Source organism: Clarias gariepinus, chromosome 22 (genome assembly GCF_024256425.1).
Source record: "Clarias gariepinus isolate MV-2021 ecotype Netherlands chromosome 22, CGAR_prim_01v2, whole genome shotgun sequence".
Taxonomy (NCBI): domain Eukaryota; kingdom Metazoa; phylum Chordata; class Actinopteri; order Siluriformes; family Clariidae; genus Clarias; species Clarias gariepinus.
In genome coordinates, this window is record NC_071121.1 from 27889729 (window position 1) to 27906354 (window position 16626).

The 16626-nt window shown below is 39.6% G+C and overlaps 1 protein-coding gene across 1 annotated transcript; it reads right to left on the reverse strand.

The window, feature by feature from the left end:
- Window positions 1-8062: 8062 nt before the first annotated feature.
- On the reverse strand, window positions 8063-15963 carry LOC128510401 (cytochrome P450 2B4-like). The gene is made up of 9 exons (XM_053482661.1): window positions 15728-15963; window positions 13520-13679; window positions 13096-13248; window positions 12794-12954; window positions 11620-11793; window positions 10793-10934; window positions 9917-10104; window positions 9688-9829; window positions 8063-8953 (listed from the first exon to the last, which is right to left on the reverse strand). Exons 1-9 carry the CDS (start codon window positions 15920-15922, stop codon window positions 8760-8762), a joined length of 1509 nt encoding a protein of 502 aa, XP_053338636.1. The 5' UTR covers window positions 15923-15963; the 3' UTR covers window positions 8063-8759.
- Window positions 15964-16626: the final 663 nt, after the last annotated feature.

The window sequence follows — 16626 nt, forward strand, 5'->3', positions numbered from 1 at the left end:
ATATAGCCAAAACGCTTGTTTTTTTATTTTATTTTAAACACTCTTATGATATTTTCTATCTGTTTGCAATATTCCTTGTTTTATTTATCTCATTTTGCTGTAAAACTGTTCATTTATACACTATATGGACAAAAGTATTTATCCAAACCTGCAGTGACACTGCATCCAAAAACATATAACTAAATATGGACTCGCTCCCCTTTTTTGCAGCTTAAACAGCTAACAGGTGTTGAAGTTTTTCTTTGGGAACACTGGAGTTCAGTGTGATGTAGGACGGGAAGGTCTGGCTCGTAATGAGTGATTGATCAATGTTTGTGTAACTGGTTTGTTTCTGCTGAGCTTCTGTTTTCATAATCACCAGTGAGCTTTCTCATGAAACTGAGAGGTGAGGATTAGCGGTACTACGCCTGAGGTCATCCCCAGGTACATTGTCTGAGAGAAGCCACAGAAGTTTTAGGCAGGTGGATGAATCATGTTTAGTATTAATGTTGATTTTTGTTCTTAGGCCTGGACTACATCACAACTCATTTGTATTAGGACCAACAGAGCACCAGGTAACTTGAACAGCACGGCTCATACCAGAAATGTCCGTCCCTGCAGTGTTCATGTACATTCTAAACTGCCTCAGCAGTCTGGGTTACAGCAGGACCTTTTGTTTTTCACAAAGAGAGTCAGAGTGGTCTCTTGAAAACCAACTTTTGCTGAATTTAAACAAGGAATTCTAATGAACCACAAATTCATGCTGCCTCTTGACTGGGGTCACATTACATTTAGGACTTGTTCAAACGGGCGTTAAAATCGATCCTTTTTCTGGCGTTCGTGGAAGCAAAATAAAGAGGGTGAACCCAGTAACGGCGGCAATTTTTTCCCCTCGCTACGTCGCCCTATTACGAGAATTTTTAAAAGAAGAAGATTGATGTCTAATATAGCAAAATGGTCCATTTTAAAAGGAGGCACCTTAAATAAAACGACAAGGGCTTTCATATCCAGTTCCTGACACACTGCCCCCACAGGTTAACACACAAACTACAATTTGAGCTGCAGGCTGACGTTAGACAGAGACAAACGAACGCCGGTGTAGAAGTCAATCGAGCGCAGCTACAAAACGCAACATAAACGTTTAGGACGTTCAGAGCGCGTTCGTTTATCCAAAAACTTAACGCCCGTGTGAACAAGGCCTTAACTGAAAACTTTTAGTTAAAAAAAGTTAATTTCTTTAATTCCTTTTACGCCTGCAGGTCTGATTCGTGGAGATAATTTGCTAGTGAGTACACTTTGCATCTCTTGATAATAAACCATTTTGTGCAGCACTGTTTGTTGATCTTAGAATGTGTTTGACATAGTCGCTCGTTTTATACTGGGGAAACAGCTGGACAAAAACAGGCCAGAAGTGTTTACTCATTCACAGTCTGAGCTCAGTGAGCGTAGGCCGACATTGACTCCGTTCACATTACCAGGCCGAATACAGGTCTGATTTTTTCAGGGCTGCTGTTTCACAGGACAGACGTGTCCAGGGTAGCGTCAGATAAAAATCACTTGATATGCATCGTCTGATCTGACCAAAAAATCTCAACCTTAGGAGTCTAAAGGTGTTTTGGAGCCTAATAACATTGTATTCAGCACAAACTGGGCTACAATAATATATGAGCAGCCATTCCGAGGGTAGTCCTTACTGTTGTCTCTGTACAGTAGGTCCCACATGCACCAAACTTTATCACCGAATCATATGATAAGCCATGGGCTTGTGGAAAAGTTGTTCTTTCCTGTGTACACAGAAAAGTCCATAGTGTACCCATTTGAAGAATCAGCAAGAACAAACAACTTCCTGTCGTTCTCCTTGTCTGCATCTGGGTGACTCATGTGCACGTTCCAAGATATCATCCGGTATCGGTCCCTTGACATAGCAGTAGCTGGAAAAGGTACTGTCAAAATACTGTTCTGTCTCCAGTAGTCTGTGATGGAGGACAACTTCACTATGGCCATGTAAAATATGATCCCAATGTAGTGGTACATCTTAGTGATGCTGACATCTGTCTATTTATATTTGCGTCCTTTCGCAGTTGATTTGGCAGCCTGAGCATTGGTGTTGCGGCACAGAGTCGAAACAGTGCTTTTTGAAAAAAACAGCTTGAAAAGACTCATGGGAGAATTTGAGTGTGGGAGGCAGTTGTGGTCCAGGTTGCCGTGCGGGCAGGAATTGCAAATACAGTGGGGCAAAAAAGTATTTATTCAGCCACCAATTGTGCAATTGTGCACATTTTAGTGACTCGGTTCTTTGAATCTCGTTCGTGTAAAATGTATTTCGTTCTTTTGGTCAGAAATAAACTAAAATGTTGCATTTTGAATAAAAAAAACCCCAATACGTCTACATACACAAATTTTGGCTATAGTTCAGGTAATCAAAATATTACAACGCAGCTAAGAAAATACAAAGAAGCTGTGGAAAAGAGTTGTGGAAGCTAGGTTAAGGGCAGAAGTGAGCATTTGTGAGCAGCAATATGGTTTTATGCCTAAAAAGAGTACATCAGATGCAGTATTTGCTTTGAGGATGCTGGCGGAGAAGTACAGAGAAGGTAATAAAGAGTTGCATTGTGTCTTTGTAGATTTAGAGAAAGAGTATGACAGGGTGCCAAGAGAGGAGCTGTGGTGTTGTACAGTATGAGGAAGTCTGGAGTGGCAGAGAAGTATGTTAGAGTGGTGCAGGACATGTATGAGAGCTGTAAGACGGTGGTGAGATGTGCTGTAGGTGTGACAGAAGAGTTCAAGGTGGAGGTGGGTCTGCATCAAGGATCGGCTCTAAGCCCCTTTTTGTTTGCTCTGGTGATGGAAAGGATGACAGATGAGGTAAGACAGGAGTCTCCATGGACTATGATGTTTGCAGATGACATTGTACTTTGTAGCGAGAGCAGGGAACACGTGGAGGAAAATTTGGAGAGGTGGAGATATGCTCTGGAAAGCAGAGGAATGAAGGTTAGCCGCAGCAAGACAGAATACATGTGTGTAAATGAGAGGAACCCAAGAGGAACGGTGAGGATACAGGGAGCAGAGGTAAAGAAGGTGCAGGACTTTAAGTACTTAGGGTCAACGGTCCAGACCAATGGAGAGTGTGAAAAGGAGGTAAAGAGGCGGGTACAGGCAGGTTGGAATGGGTGGAGTAAAGTGTCAGGTGTGTTGTGTGATAAAAGAGTATTAGCGAGAGTGAAAGAAAAGGTGTACAGGACAGTGGTGAGACCAGTCATGCTCTATGGCTTAGAGACAGTGGCGCTGAAGAAAAGGCAGAGTTGGAGGTAGCAGAGCTGAAGATGTTGAGGTTCTCCTTGGGAGTGACAAGGATGGATGGGATCAAGAATGAGTTCATCAGAGGGACAACCCATGTTAGATGTTTTGGAGATAAAGTCAGAGAGGCCAGATTAAGTTGGTTTGGACATGTTCAGAGGAGAGATTGTGAATATATTGGTAGAAGAATGCTGAGGTTGGAGCTGCCAGGCAGGAGGTCTAGAGAAAGACCAAAGGAGGAGATTTATGGATGCAGTGAGAGAGGACATGAAGTTAGTTGGTGTGAGAGAAGAGGATGCAGAGGATAGGGTTAGATGGAGGCAGATGATTCGCTGTGGCGACCCCTGAAAGGAAACAGCCAAAAAACAAAGAAGAAGAAGAAGTTAAGGACATATTATAATAAACAGAATGAGTATTGTTCGTTATTTTAGATCTATCACTATCTTCACTGCATAGCGTCTATGGGAGTCACGTGACGAAAGAACGAATGACTCAGAGTAGAAGAGTCATTAAGAAAGAACTGCTTAATTCTGTTTCCTATAAATCGAATCGCTTAATTCTGTTTCCTACAGAGGGGTTGCGATGATTTGCATGTGCGCTCCCAGTAGAACATGAACGATCTTTAATAACCGATGAAGGTTTTGAGCTGTACACACATACATTCTCACTTAAACAACTCTTAAAACTACACTTTGTGACATAATACCAGTAATATTTTAAACATTATCCAGGCTGCTGTTTGAGAAACCAGAGAATAAAGAATAAACCAGTTGTTGGATTAAAATAACCCATCCAGGTGTTCATTTGTTAATGACTCACTACGTCTCATTTGATCCAACCTGAGCAACACAACGTGTTTAAAGCCCGAAATAACCCAGAATTTTGACCAGAATAAACAATCCCACAATGTGTTTACAGAAACAACACAGCATTTTTTAGAGTGTACTTTTACTTGATGCTCTACAAGACGAATCAAATAAATAGTTTAATCATTTCATAAAAGATCTAGACCGCTAGTCCGTCCTGGGTAAATAAGGTCAGTTCACCATCTAGTGGGCTGACTTGGATACAAACCTGTTTGTGTCAATTTGTCCTAACACTATTTGAGCGGTTGAAGTGATCAGGGATTACAGAACTGGAACAGCAGGATGACACCTGCAGGAAGGAAAGGCTGTCGGAATCATTAGAGACAGAAAGACCATCTTTAGCACGTGTGATCTGAACACCAGAACGGGCAGATTAATCACATCCCATGAGACGGTCTGACGGTGAGAGGGGCATCAGACTTCAACTTGATGTTAGGATACTGTCGCTGAGCTAACACAGAACACATGGTTTAACACCGACAGTTAAAATGCTCTATCTATTCTTCTTATTACTGAAAAAATCAGAATCCAATGTTGTACGACGGGGCGGTGACAAAACTCGTACTATGGTTTTGTATTCATTTTTTGTGCTGTTGATGTTATGGGTGATCGGTGTATCATGTGTAAGTGTGTGTGCTTGTGCATGGCAGTGCATTGGCACCCTGTCTAGGGTGTACCCCACCCAGTGCCCTGGGATACGCGGCAGTCCTCCCATGATCCTGCAGTGAGATACAGTAGAGAGAGACCATATGTACCGCCAGACATGCATGTTCCATGTTATCACACTTTATGATTTAGACTGACATAAAGCACTTTTTTGGTGGTCAGTTTTGGATTTAAAATTGTTTTAGGCTCAGATTCATTAACCTGAAACTTGTGAGGTAATGTGAACCTCTTCAACTCCGCGAATCTGGAGCGCGCTGAAAGTCGTAGCAACACTCAAAACAACATAGGATGATACAAGGCATAACCAGCATGTAGGTGTGTGATTGTGGAACAGAGCCACGTTTACTTGCGAGCACGTGATCTCTGCTGACGTCTGCTGACGTCTGGGGCGGAGCCCAGACAATAAAAACAAAGACTTTCCTCTGAAACGGAAGTGAAAGTAAAGTCTAAAGGGGTTTAAACCGAGTCTGGGGGGTTTAAACAGAGGACATCGATTCATCGCCTTCAGGTGAGGACGTGAATGTGTCTCAGTGCTCTGGGGTAGATTTTTATATAAGCAAAAATATCTGATGTCTTCCGTGTTGTTCGTGTGTGTGTGTGTGTGTGAGCAGTTATGACTGTAGAAAAGAGGAAAACTGGAAAACATCTCCAGGAAAAGACTTATAAAGATGCTGCCGTCACTAATTTACCCAAAGACTTTATTACGAGTAAGTCAAGATGGAATTTGATAGAAAAACAAGCTCTCATAACTTTTATTAAATAAAACAGATATTTGTTTACTTTAGGGTTTAACCTTTAGTCCATGGGTAAAGTTTAGTTTTCATCCCATGTCTCAATTTTTTTCATTCTTGTTGAGTTAAATGTTTAAACTCTTGATTTACATTTACTAAAGTTAACTTTACTGTTTTAATCTTAAGTTAGGTCTTAACTTTATGTTCAGTTTTTAAATCTGTATTTAAGTTTTTGGCTGGATTTTAACTTTTACTCTACTTTTCAAATCTTAGTTTAATGTTTCACTTTTAGCTTAGCATTTAATTTTTACTCTAGCGTTAACTTTTGAATTAGTGTTTTAGATTAAACTTTTAGCAAGGTTAAGGTTTAGGTTAAGGTTAAGGTTCAGGTTTTAAACAGGTAGTTTATTGTTCAGCTTTTAGCATAAAGTTGTAGAGCACTTTTAACAGTAAACATTGTCGAAACACAGCTTTACAGAAACTATAAAAATATTAAAGAGTCAAAATATCTGTAAGAATAACTAACAACTGAGACTGAAAAAGTCCATCCAGTCATACTGAACGATTCAGTCCTAATGAGTCAGAATGAGTGAATCAGTACAAAATAAAGTACTGAATGAATCAGAATGAGTGAAAGAACGAATCTTAATGAGTTAAAACGAATGAACGAATCACAGAATAAGTGAAGAATCATTTTAATCGAATGAAGGAATCACTCCTAATAAATCTAAATCTGACCTCTCTGACCTTTAACCCCATAGCTCCACCTCCAAATCCAGAACTGCAGAGGCTAACTGCGTCCCTGAGAGAACTTTTGGCTCGGCAGCCAGATGGTATTAGTCTGAACGAAGCTCGCAGGTCATGTCCTCATCTCTCCGACTTCAACCTGCTGAAAGATCACCCGTCTGTCCGCCACCTGCTCCTCTCCATGCCCGCGGTTGTACGTCTGGAAGGGTTCGGTGTTCAAACACGACTCTTTCCTGCTCAACACACCGCTGATGGAAACATGAAATCCTTTCACGGCGATGATTTTTAAAAGTCAAATCCTCACTATGTGTCATGCAGAACTCGTATTACTGCGTGAGGAATAAAAGAGTTTCGGGTGTGCTGTTACAGGAAAAGAATCAACGACAGGGTGGTGGGATGTGATGTGATGAAGTGTAGTCATTAGTTAGTTAGAATTTTCTAATGTTTTATTCCTTTTATACTAGAAATTAAAGCTAATGACCATCATTTATTTATTAACAAACAACATATCATTTTTAATCCATTTACAGTTCATTAATGTTAAGGAAGGACTGTGAAAAAATTGTGTTGCAAGACTTAAACTTTTTAAAAGTACCAAGATATATATATATTTTTTTTTTTACTGAACTTTTGAAAATGTAAAAACCTGCTGCTTCTGATCTTTTTGATGTACAGCAAATCAATTTCAATCAAAAAAGTAAATTCAACTTTATTACTATTCCTGTTTAAAAGCACTAATTTCTTAATGTGAAATTTATTGAAATTAAAAATAAAATGGGAACAAATATTTTTCAGTTTCAGGCTGTAAAGTGGCTGAATATACAATTTAATATTCATGTACCAGCCTCAGCAGCGACCTTATTTCCCCTCCTGTCTGTTCCAAACACTCAGCAATCAGCATCAGCAGTTACTAATCACCGGCCCGATCATCTGCACCTGCACTGGTTCATGTCTTAAGTTAGATGCTTGAATGATTCCTAGATCACTGTGTGGCTTAACAAACAAAACCATTCCTCTGTAACTGCTCAGGTACAGGGACTGGAGTGAACATGAGAGACAAGAAGCTCAGAAAGGGGGGTCAAGATTTTACAGCACAGGACATTTTTAATTGTATAAGTGAAAAGTCCCTCTAATCTGCCACCCCATAAAACAAGAGTTGGAACATGGAAATGACTGATCTTGCTTGTCTAAAACACTTCAGCCCTTTCGGAGAGATGCTTTTATATATGCCCCCAAAATGGCCATTATTTAGTGTTATACCGTCGCACTTCAAACTACTTTATAATCATTTAAAATGCAAATTATTCATATTTCTTTAAGAATATTGATACTTAAATTGATGTAAGTTCCTAGAAGCATATGACCTGTAAAAGTTCTTTAAATTGGTTTTGGTGAAAGATCTGTAGTGTCTGTAACCATGTCGAATTCATGTAGCAATATCTTAACAATTTAGCATTTTAAAATAATACACTTTTTCAGGTTTATGTCTTTTCATGTCAAATCTAAATTGGCTTCAGAAATCTGAATGACAGTTAACATCACTGAAAAAGTTTACAGACACTAAAACACAAAATGCAAAATTGTAGCAAAATGTTTTTTTTTGTCTGATAAAAATATAAATGTATACTGTATGTATATGTACAGTGTATTTATAAGCATGAATCGGCAGAAACATTAAGAATTGTGAAAAACGGTGACACTTTTTTAGAACCAATACCATGTTTTGGCCGTGTGAATCACGCCTCCACACATCACAATCAATATTCAACACGTTGTATTGGGAATGTATATTTATTAGAAATCAAAATTAAACTTCTAATGCAAATCAATGTAGCTTCTTTTATACTGAAACTGATTTTCTTGTCATTTTCTCTCGGCTTAAATGTTGTACTGAAATGCACTTAAGGGTAAAAAAAAAAAAAATCTCCAAAAACAGTCTGTGTGTGTGACCTACAACACATGAACAGCTTCACAGAAATTCAAAGTTGATTTTAATCCATAATGAACAATCCAGAGACGACGGATGTGTGAAAAGCCTCCCTGGGACAACACGAACCTCGAGAAGAACCTTGAAACATGGAGGATGCAAAGACAAACCTGCAGCAGACTGGGTACAAAAAAACTGTGTCCAGGGGAAATTTTTTTTAATTACACATTTGTCCATTATGTACGTCTGTAAAAATTAAAGATAAGATAAGATACAGAATCTGTTGTAGTGTTTCATATCTTATTGAGATGTCATGCAGAAAATACAAGTGAACTTCTTGTCGCTTCTGTTACTATCATCTCTCCCAGCGTACTGCGTCCATGTCTCTGTCTCATCCAAAAAATCTTCTGACATCTCCTGGACACATCCACCATGGTTTAGGTTCCCAGCCGCAAAATGCACCTCCGGTTGTATTTTGGGTTAAACGTGGGATGACAGTGAAGTACAGCAGATCGATCCTGTAGCACACGCTCAGGTTAAAGGGTTCTAGTGGCGACCATGTTCCCTACTATGTAAAGTGATATGAAAGGGGTGGGGCATCCTGACTACGCCCATAATCCCATCCATATCAAAGGGCGCGGCATCACGTGGCCAGGAGAACCGCAACCTCTGCAGAAGAGTCGTGAAGAAGATGAAGAGCTCTGTCCTGGCGAGTGTTTCACCGAGACACGCCCTCGGACCTGCAGCATACAGTAAGTATAACATAAGTATAGTCATTCGTCATACATTTGTGTAGCAGTTGTGACCAGAGGTGGAAAGTAATGAATTACATTTACTCGCATTACTGTAATTGAGTAGATCTTTTGTGTACTTCTACTTTCTAAAGTAGTTTTTAAAATCTGTAATTTTACTTTTACTTAAGTATGTTTTTTCTTTAAAGTATTGTACTTCACTACATTTTAAATCATATTCGCTACTGAGTAAAAAATAAATGAATGAAAATAAAAAATAATACAAATAATACAACGGGGAAGGGAAAAAATTGAATCCGGAGTCCACTGCACTGATAGACTGATGGAGAACAAACGCGCTAAATTCACAAGAATGATGGAGACGGACAAAACAGATGCCAGTGATGCAGACACAGCTGAAAGTAAAATGGCAACAAATTCTTATGAAGCAAACCCCTGGACCACTTTGATTTCAAGCACAACAAAGGGAACAGATTTATTATGCAAGGGTGTTACACCCTTAGTAACTTTTACTCTGAGTCAATTTTTAATGAGCTACTTTTTACTTTTACTTGAGTAGATTTTTATAACTTTACTTGTACTTCAGTAAAAGTTCGCTAAAGTAACAGTACTTTTACTTAACTACTAAATTGTATTACTCTTTCCACCTCTGGCTGCGACTAAACCAAATGTCAGCATTTTGAAATAAAAGAATCTGATTTATGATGATGATCGTGTCTCACCCAGAGAAAAAGGCAGAAAGGACTCGTTTTTGCAGAACTGTCCCTTCTCGTCCAGGAAGTTCTCTGGGTTAAACGTGTCCGGGTATGTCCAGTGCTCCTTATCCTGCATTATGGCCATTAAGTTGGGTGAAATCTGCGTTCCCTGCAACAGAAACAGATAAAACATCAGCTTTGATAGAAGTGCAGCTCAAGCTTAAGTACTATGAGGACAATCCTGTACAGCTCATACCTTGGGGATGGTGTATCCTTGTAACTGAGTTGTCTCTGTAGCTTCGTGAACTACGCCAAGCGGAGCGATGTTCCCAAAGCGCAGGATCTCATGCACCGTGGCGTGTGTGTACGGCAGCCTTGCTCGGTCGTCCATGCTGGGAGTGCGATCGTAACCAAGTACGCGAACAATCTCCTCATGACAACGATCTAAATACATCATACACAACATTTTTGTATTTTATTTACAAAATTCTCTCTTTATAGCGGAACCTCGGCATACGAATTGAATCCGTTCAGAAGACGAGTTCTAAAGGTGAAATTTCATAATGTGAAGCGCATTTTACCATAGGAAATAATGTAAATGTAGATAATCTGCTCCAGCCTCCCAAAAATATTACTAATGTCTATATTAAACACTATAATCATATTGTTTGCTTATAAAAACAATCAAAACATTTAGAAAAGACATGTAAATGAAGTCTTAATGGTTTAATGAATCCATTTGGTCATGAATAGACGTTAAACCTCACATAATATGTATCCAGAGAGATTTACTTTTTTAATATTATACAACTGAGCATTAAGGACCTTGCTCAAGGGCCCAAAACAGTGGGGTCTAAACCTGTGACCTTCAGGACCATAGTCCAATGCCTTAACCACTGAGCTGCCCCTGCCCTAATGTAACGTTAATGTAGGATTCCTCTTGGCCTCTAAAAATCAAAAACAGTATGTCTTTACTAAATCTTGCACAAAATGCAAAAACGTCAACAACAACATTCGACTTGTTTTGGATTGCGGCAATTTTTAAGCACAGATCCGTATTCAGAGTTGTAATATCATCGTGTTGATTACAGAAATGATAGCATGATAGCATGGCGTGAGTTCTTTACACTACCTTGTATTTCTGGATGGTTCATCATGAAGATCAGACCCCATCTGAGAGTGGTAGCTGTGGTCAAAGTTCCCGCAAGGAAAAGATCAGCAGTGCACATCAGCAGGTTCTCCTCATGAAACGTTGAATCTTCATGTGACTCTTGCTGCTCAAAACAGAATGTGATGTTTAAAAGTAAACTTCAACATGCAGCATATGATGCATGCACCTTAATGAATCCAAGAGATACTAAATGGAGGTCATGGATTGGTAATGTTTGTGCATGATGTAGATGACCTTTAATCAAACTTCAATTTCCCGACTGTTGAATTAATAGTCGTGTTGATGTTTGATTTGCTCTGCTGTACAGTAAACATGGTAACTGTTTGAAGGATAACTTCAAACTGATCACTGATCTAATTCTTTGTTTTGATCCCTTCATGTGCAAATCCAGTACATCGATCAATGAATACATTTAGATTATATAAATCTGTTGTTTCTGTGGCAGTTACTTGAGGGGTCAGGTTACCAGTTCCACATCGATTGTCATCACCCAACAAGCACCAAAAAAACCTGCAAACTCCGTGCACACAGGGCCGTGGCGGGAATCAAACCCAACCTCGGAGATTCAAGGCGGCAGAGATAACCACTAAGCCACCATCTCGTCTGATGATAATCAATGTCTCTGATTATGATGTGTCTCCTCAGAGTTTCATGGATTATAAAAATAAATATTGTTACATGTATGGGTTTAATATTTGTTATATATTAAGACAGAGAACTTAAAGTTGATTAACTTTGGTGTAAATAGCACTGGCTGTTTGTTAGTGCCTGAAGTCTGCTCTTCTTACCTTGCTCATCTCCACTAGGTAGGCGTCGATGAAGTCACGTAGGTTCTCCGTGTCCACTGTTGTCCTGTGCTCCTCCACCATGTCACGGATAAACTCTAATAAAGCATTGGCATTCTGATGGATCTTCTGTTGTGGACCAGGGAGGTGTTTTATAAAAGGTAGCAGATTGACAGTCTGCAGAAAAAAGGGGGAAAAATACTGTAATCAATTCTACAGTACACAAGCATAATTTATAGTCCCTTGCAAAATTATTCATATCCCTTGAACTTTTCCACATTTTGTCACATTACAATCACAATACAGTTGTATTTTATTGGGATTTTATATGACGACCAACACAAAGTGGTGCTTAATTGTCTCACATCTTTTGCAGACTCTAACAGGTTTTCTTTTTTGGCCTGTATTTGACTCCATCCATCTTTCCATCAACTCTGAAAAGCATCTCAACAACATGATGCCACCACCACCATGCACATAGTTAGTATTCTGCCACACATAGCATTTTGCATTCAGGCCAGAAATCTAAATTTTGGTCCCATCTGACCAGAGCAACTTCTTCTACATGGCTTCTCGCAAACGCCAATTAGAACTTCTCATGGCTTTCTTTTAACAATGGCTTTCTTCTTGCCGCTCTTCCATAAAGGCCAGATTTGACCTGAGATGTGGATCTCTTTAGCTTCTCCAGAGCTCCCATGGACCTCTTGGCTGCTTCTCCGATTAATGCTCTCTTCACCCGGTCTGTCGGTTTAGTTGGACGTCCATGTCTTGGTATGTTTGCAGTTGTGCCATACTCTTTCCATTTTCAGATGATGGATTGAACAGCTCTCTGTGGGATGTTTAAAGATTGGGATATTTTTCTATATCTTAAACCTGCTTTAAACATCTCCACAACGTTATCCCTGCCTGGTGTGTTCTTTGGCTTTATGATGCTGTTTGTTCACTAATGTCCCCGAACAAACCTCTAAAGGCGTCACTGTATTTATACTAAAATAAAGTAAAGGGAGTGAATACAAATGCACGCCACACTTTTCAGATTCTTATTTGTAAACAATTATTTTGATGATTTGTCATTTTCCTTTTACTTAAAATCCCAATAAAATACATTTACATTTGTGGTTGTAACGTGACAAAATGTGCAAAAGTTCAAGAACTCATTCACGCTGATGATCATTACCAATCCTTCAGCTGAGGCAAACAGTCGAATGTTTTCATTCAGGATTTCCAGGAGCCGAGTGAAACGCTTGTCGTCGTAGTCGAAGCGATCTCCGAAGACAATAGAGCAGATGATGTTGGAGACAGCGTTCATTATCAGGTGTGTGGGGTTTAGTAAGTTCCCTGGAAGTAAAAAAGTTAAAAAATGCAAGAGAGTTGATTTGATGTAGAAGAAATACATCAAATACTGAATCCGTACAATGTTTACAATCAATTAGAATTAGAGCTGATTAGGTTTTAATAGACCTTGTCTTCATGGCTGACCTTCATGTTTGAGCATCTCTGATATCAGACAGTGTGCTTCCTCGACCACTCGCTCCTCCACCGTTTTCTTCCCCAGACCAAAGTTGCGTAGTGTGTGGAGGGCAAAGCGCCGCTGCTGCTTCCACATATGGTTGTACGTAACAAATGTGATACCTGAGACAAACGGACGGAGGAGATTATTGGGTCCATTATTATTACACAGGTATGTATTATACAGTATGTCTGAGTTCAGAATTATTGGAATAAAAGAAAATCACATTTGGAAAAACCACACATTATGAATATAAAGTCCTTACAGTATGTTACTTTATTGTAATTTAAAACTTGGGATAAACCTGGTCACCAAATACAATTCTTTGCATTGCTACCATAACTTTATAATCTTACATAAAGAACTGGAAATAAACAAATAAGTTCAACTGACCGTAGCCTTTAGTCACCCATTCTATTAAAGGCATGTATGGCCTCCCGGAGAACACGGTACCGTTCTGAACCAGCGCCTCCTTCACCAGCTCGTAGCTGTTTAACACGACCATTGGCTTCCTGCCCATGTACACAGTGCACAAGTCACCGTACTGCACCATCTGAGTGGACAAACAAGCACATCAACTCAACTGTAAAGATGATCTCACATCAGAGTGAATGTTGTTCTGTAGGATCTGCATGAATTTATTGTATAGAGTAGATCAGACCCCCTGCTTTCTTGTATAAAGTAGATCAACTCCACAGATTGCTTGTATACAGTAGATCAGACCCACTGATTTCTTACATAGAGATTGGACCACATATATCTTACATAGAGTAGATCAGACCCACTGATTTCTTGTAGATCAGATAGGGGCCAGGGGTAGCTCAGTGGTTAAGGCATTGGACTACAGTTCGGAAGATCCCAGGTTAAAACCCCACAACCACCAAGTTGCCACTGTTGGGCCCTTGAGCGCGGCCCTTAACCCTCAACTGCTCAGATGTGTAATGAGATAAAAAAAAAAAATGTAAGTCACTCTGGATAAGAGCATCTGCCAAATGCCTAAACGTAAATATAGAGATCAGACCCACATATATCTTATATAGAGTAGATCAGACCCACTGATTTCTTATATACAGATCAGACCACATATATCTTATATAGAGTGAATCAGACCAGTGGATGAGACCACTTATTTCCTGTATAGAGTAGATCAGGCCCACATTTATCTTACATAGAGTAGATCAGACCAACTGATTTCTTACACAGAGTGGATCAGATGCATTAATTTCTTACATACAGTAGATCAGGTCCACATATATCTTATATAGAGTAGATAAGATAATTTTCCAATCTTTATAAAACCACCCTTTGGGTTTGTTTGTATTAATTCATAAAAAACAACATTCTACACATGTCCATTTCAGTCCCACTATACAATATGAAAAAAAGTTAAAAAGAGTAACACTTATGGAACACACTGTACACACCGATGTAAACACGATGTAAACATAAAGAATTCCACACGTAAACTACTGTCTCTGTTTCACACACACTTCAGATAAGCATAGAGATGATATTAGTCTTCAGTGCTCACTTTGTGACATAAATCTTGTAAAATTTCAAAAGTGAACATAAACACCTCAGTACAGACTGCATGCTGGGAGAGTGTGGAGTGACCGCACAGACTTCTGTTCATACAGGAAAAACAGGAAAGGGAGGGACAGAGAGAGAGAGAGAGAGAGAGAGAGAGAGAGAACGCAGCACAGGGATTATATAACGACACGCTCACACTTTTCAAAGCTCAACCTCTGTACACAATTTAAAGAACACAGCTGAAATGAGCAGGGCGTGGCCACCTGCATTCCTCCGTGTGTTAGAGAGACGCAGGGGGGAGGGGGAATGAAAACATTCGACTGTTCGCCTCGGCTGAAGGATTGGTAATGATCATCAGCGTGAATGAGTTCTTGAACTTTTGCACATTTTGTCACGTTACAACCACAAATGTAAATGTATTTTATTGGGATTTTAAGTAAAAGGAAAATGACAAATCATCAAAATAATTGTTTACAAATAAGAATCTGAAAAGTGTGGCGTGCATTTGTATTCACTCCCTTTACTTTATTTTAGTATAAATACAGTGACGCCTTTAGAGGTTTGTTCGGGGACATTAGTGAACAAACAGCATCATAAAGCCAAAGAACACACTGTACACACCGATGTAAACACGATGTAAACATAAAGAATTCCACACGTAAACTACTGTCTCTGTTTCACACACACTTCAGATAAGCATAGAGATGATATTAGTCTTCAGTGCTCACTTTGTGACATAAATCTTGTAAAATTTCAAAAGTGAACATAAACATTTCTTGATCTTGTTTAGGTTGTTTTATGTATTATACGGGGGTGTCCACCGGGGGCAGTAGAGTCACACGTTCAGTGTGTAAATGTTTGTAGGTCAGTAGTCCACTGTTGTCCCTGTGTTACACTGTGTGTTAATGCATGTTTCAGATATGCACATATTTATTCCATTATTTTATTAGAGTTCCTAAAATCTTGCAATGAACTGGATATCAAATACACACACACACACACACACACACACACACACACACACAGATGATTTACTGTAGTTCTTTCAAAAGAATGCAAATGCCAACTGACCGATCTAATAGTGTTCAGCGGGTCCTTGATGATCTGGAGCAGGTTCCCGATGAAGGGCAGTGGAGTGGGACCAGGGGGACCGCGGCTCCTGGAGAACCTTAACCTGAAGATCTCAAGCAGAACCAGAGAGACGAGGCTGAGCAACAGGACCAGCCCTGCAGAACCCAGGTCCAAACACCTCAGTACAGACTGCATGCTGGGAGAGTGTGGAGTGACCGCACAGACGTCTGTTCATACAGGAAAAACAGGAAAGGGAGGGACAGAGAGAGAGAGAGAGAGAGAGAGAGAGAGATAAAACAGCACAGGGATTATATAACGAAACGCTCACACTTTTCAAAGCTCAACCTCTGTACACAATCTAAAGAACACAGCTGAAATGGGCAGGGCGTGGCCACCTGCATTCCTCTATGTGTTAGAGAGACGCAGGGGGGAGGAGGAAGAATCTTTTCATTTACGCTCCATTTCAAGTGCAATATCAGTATATTAATTATTTTTAGTGCAATATCTAACTTATTGTGTGCTTTATTTAATTCTATTTTTACGTATATTAATTGTTATTTTTCTTTAAAAAAAATTCTTTCTTCCTGCTAAATTAATCAAAGCAACTGTATCACCAAGACAAAGCAATTTCCCTCTGGGATTAATAAAGTTCTTTGAATTTTGAATCTTGAAAGTAAGACAACGGTTCGTGCCTGGTGTTAACATGTGGCCTGGATGCGTCCGAGCGTGAGCGGACGGTGTGTGTGTGTGTGTGTGTGTGTGCAGGTGTAAATAAAGGTGTCTCGATGATCTGATCAATAGAACACACCCGGAGGTGTGATTACCAACGAGTACGATATTCTATTTATGAATGATGATGCACTCTCACAAAACTATGTTAAAGCATGAAAAACATCATT

Coding starts and splice junctions, on each gene's coding strand:
- LOC128510401 (XM_053482661.1), bottom strand. CDS start 15,922: ATGCAGTCTGTACTGAGGTGTTTGGACCTGGGTTCTGCAGGGCTGGTC. Junction 13,249..13,519: donor ATGGGTGACTAAAGGCTACG/GTCAGTTGAACT, acceptor CGTTTGTCTCAG/GTATCACATTTGTTACGTAC. Junction 10,935..11,619: donor ACCTAGTGGAGATGAGCAAG/GTAAGAAGAGCA, acceptor TGTTTTGAGCAG/CAAGAGTCACATGAAGATTC.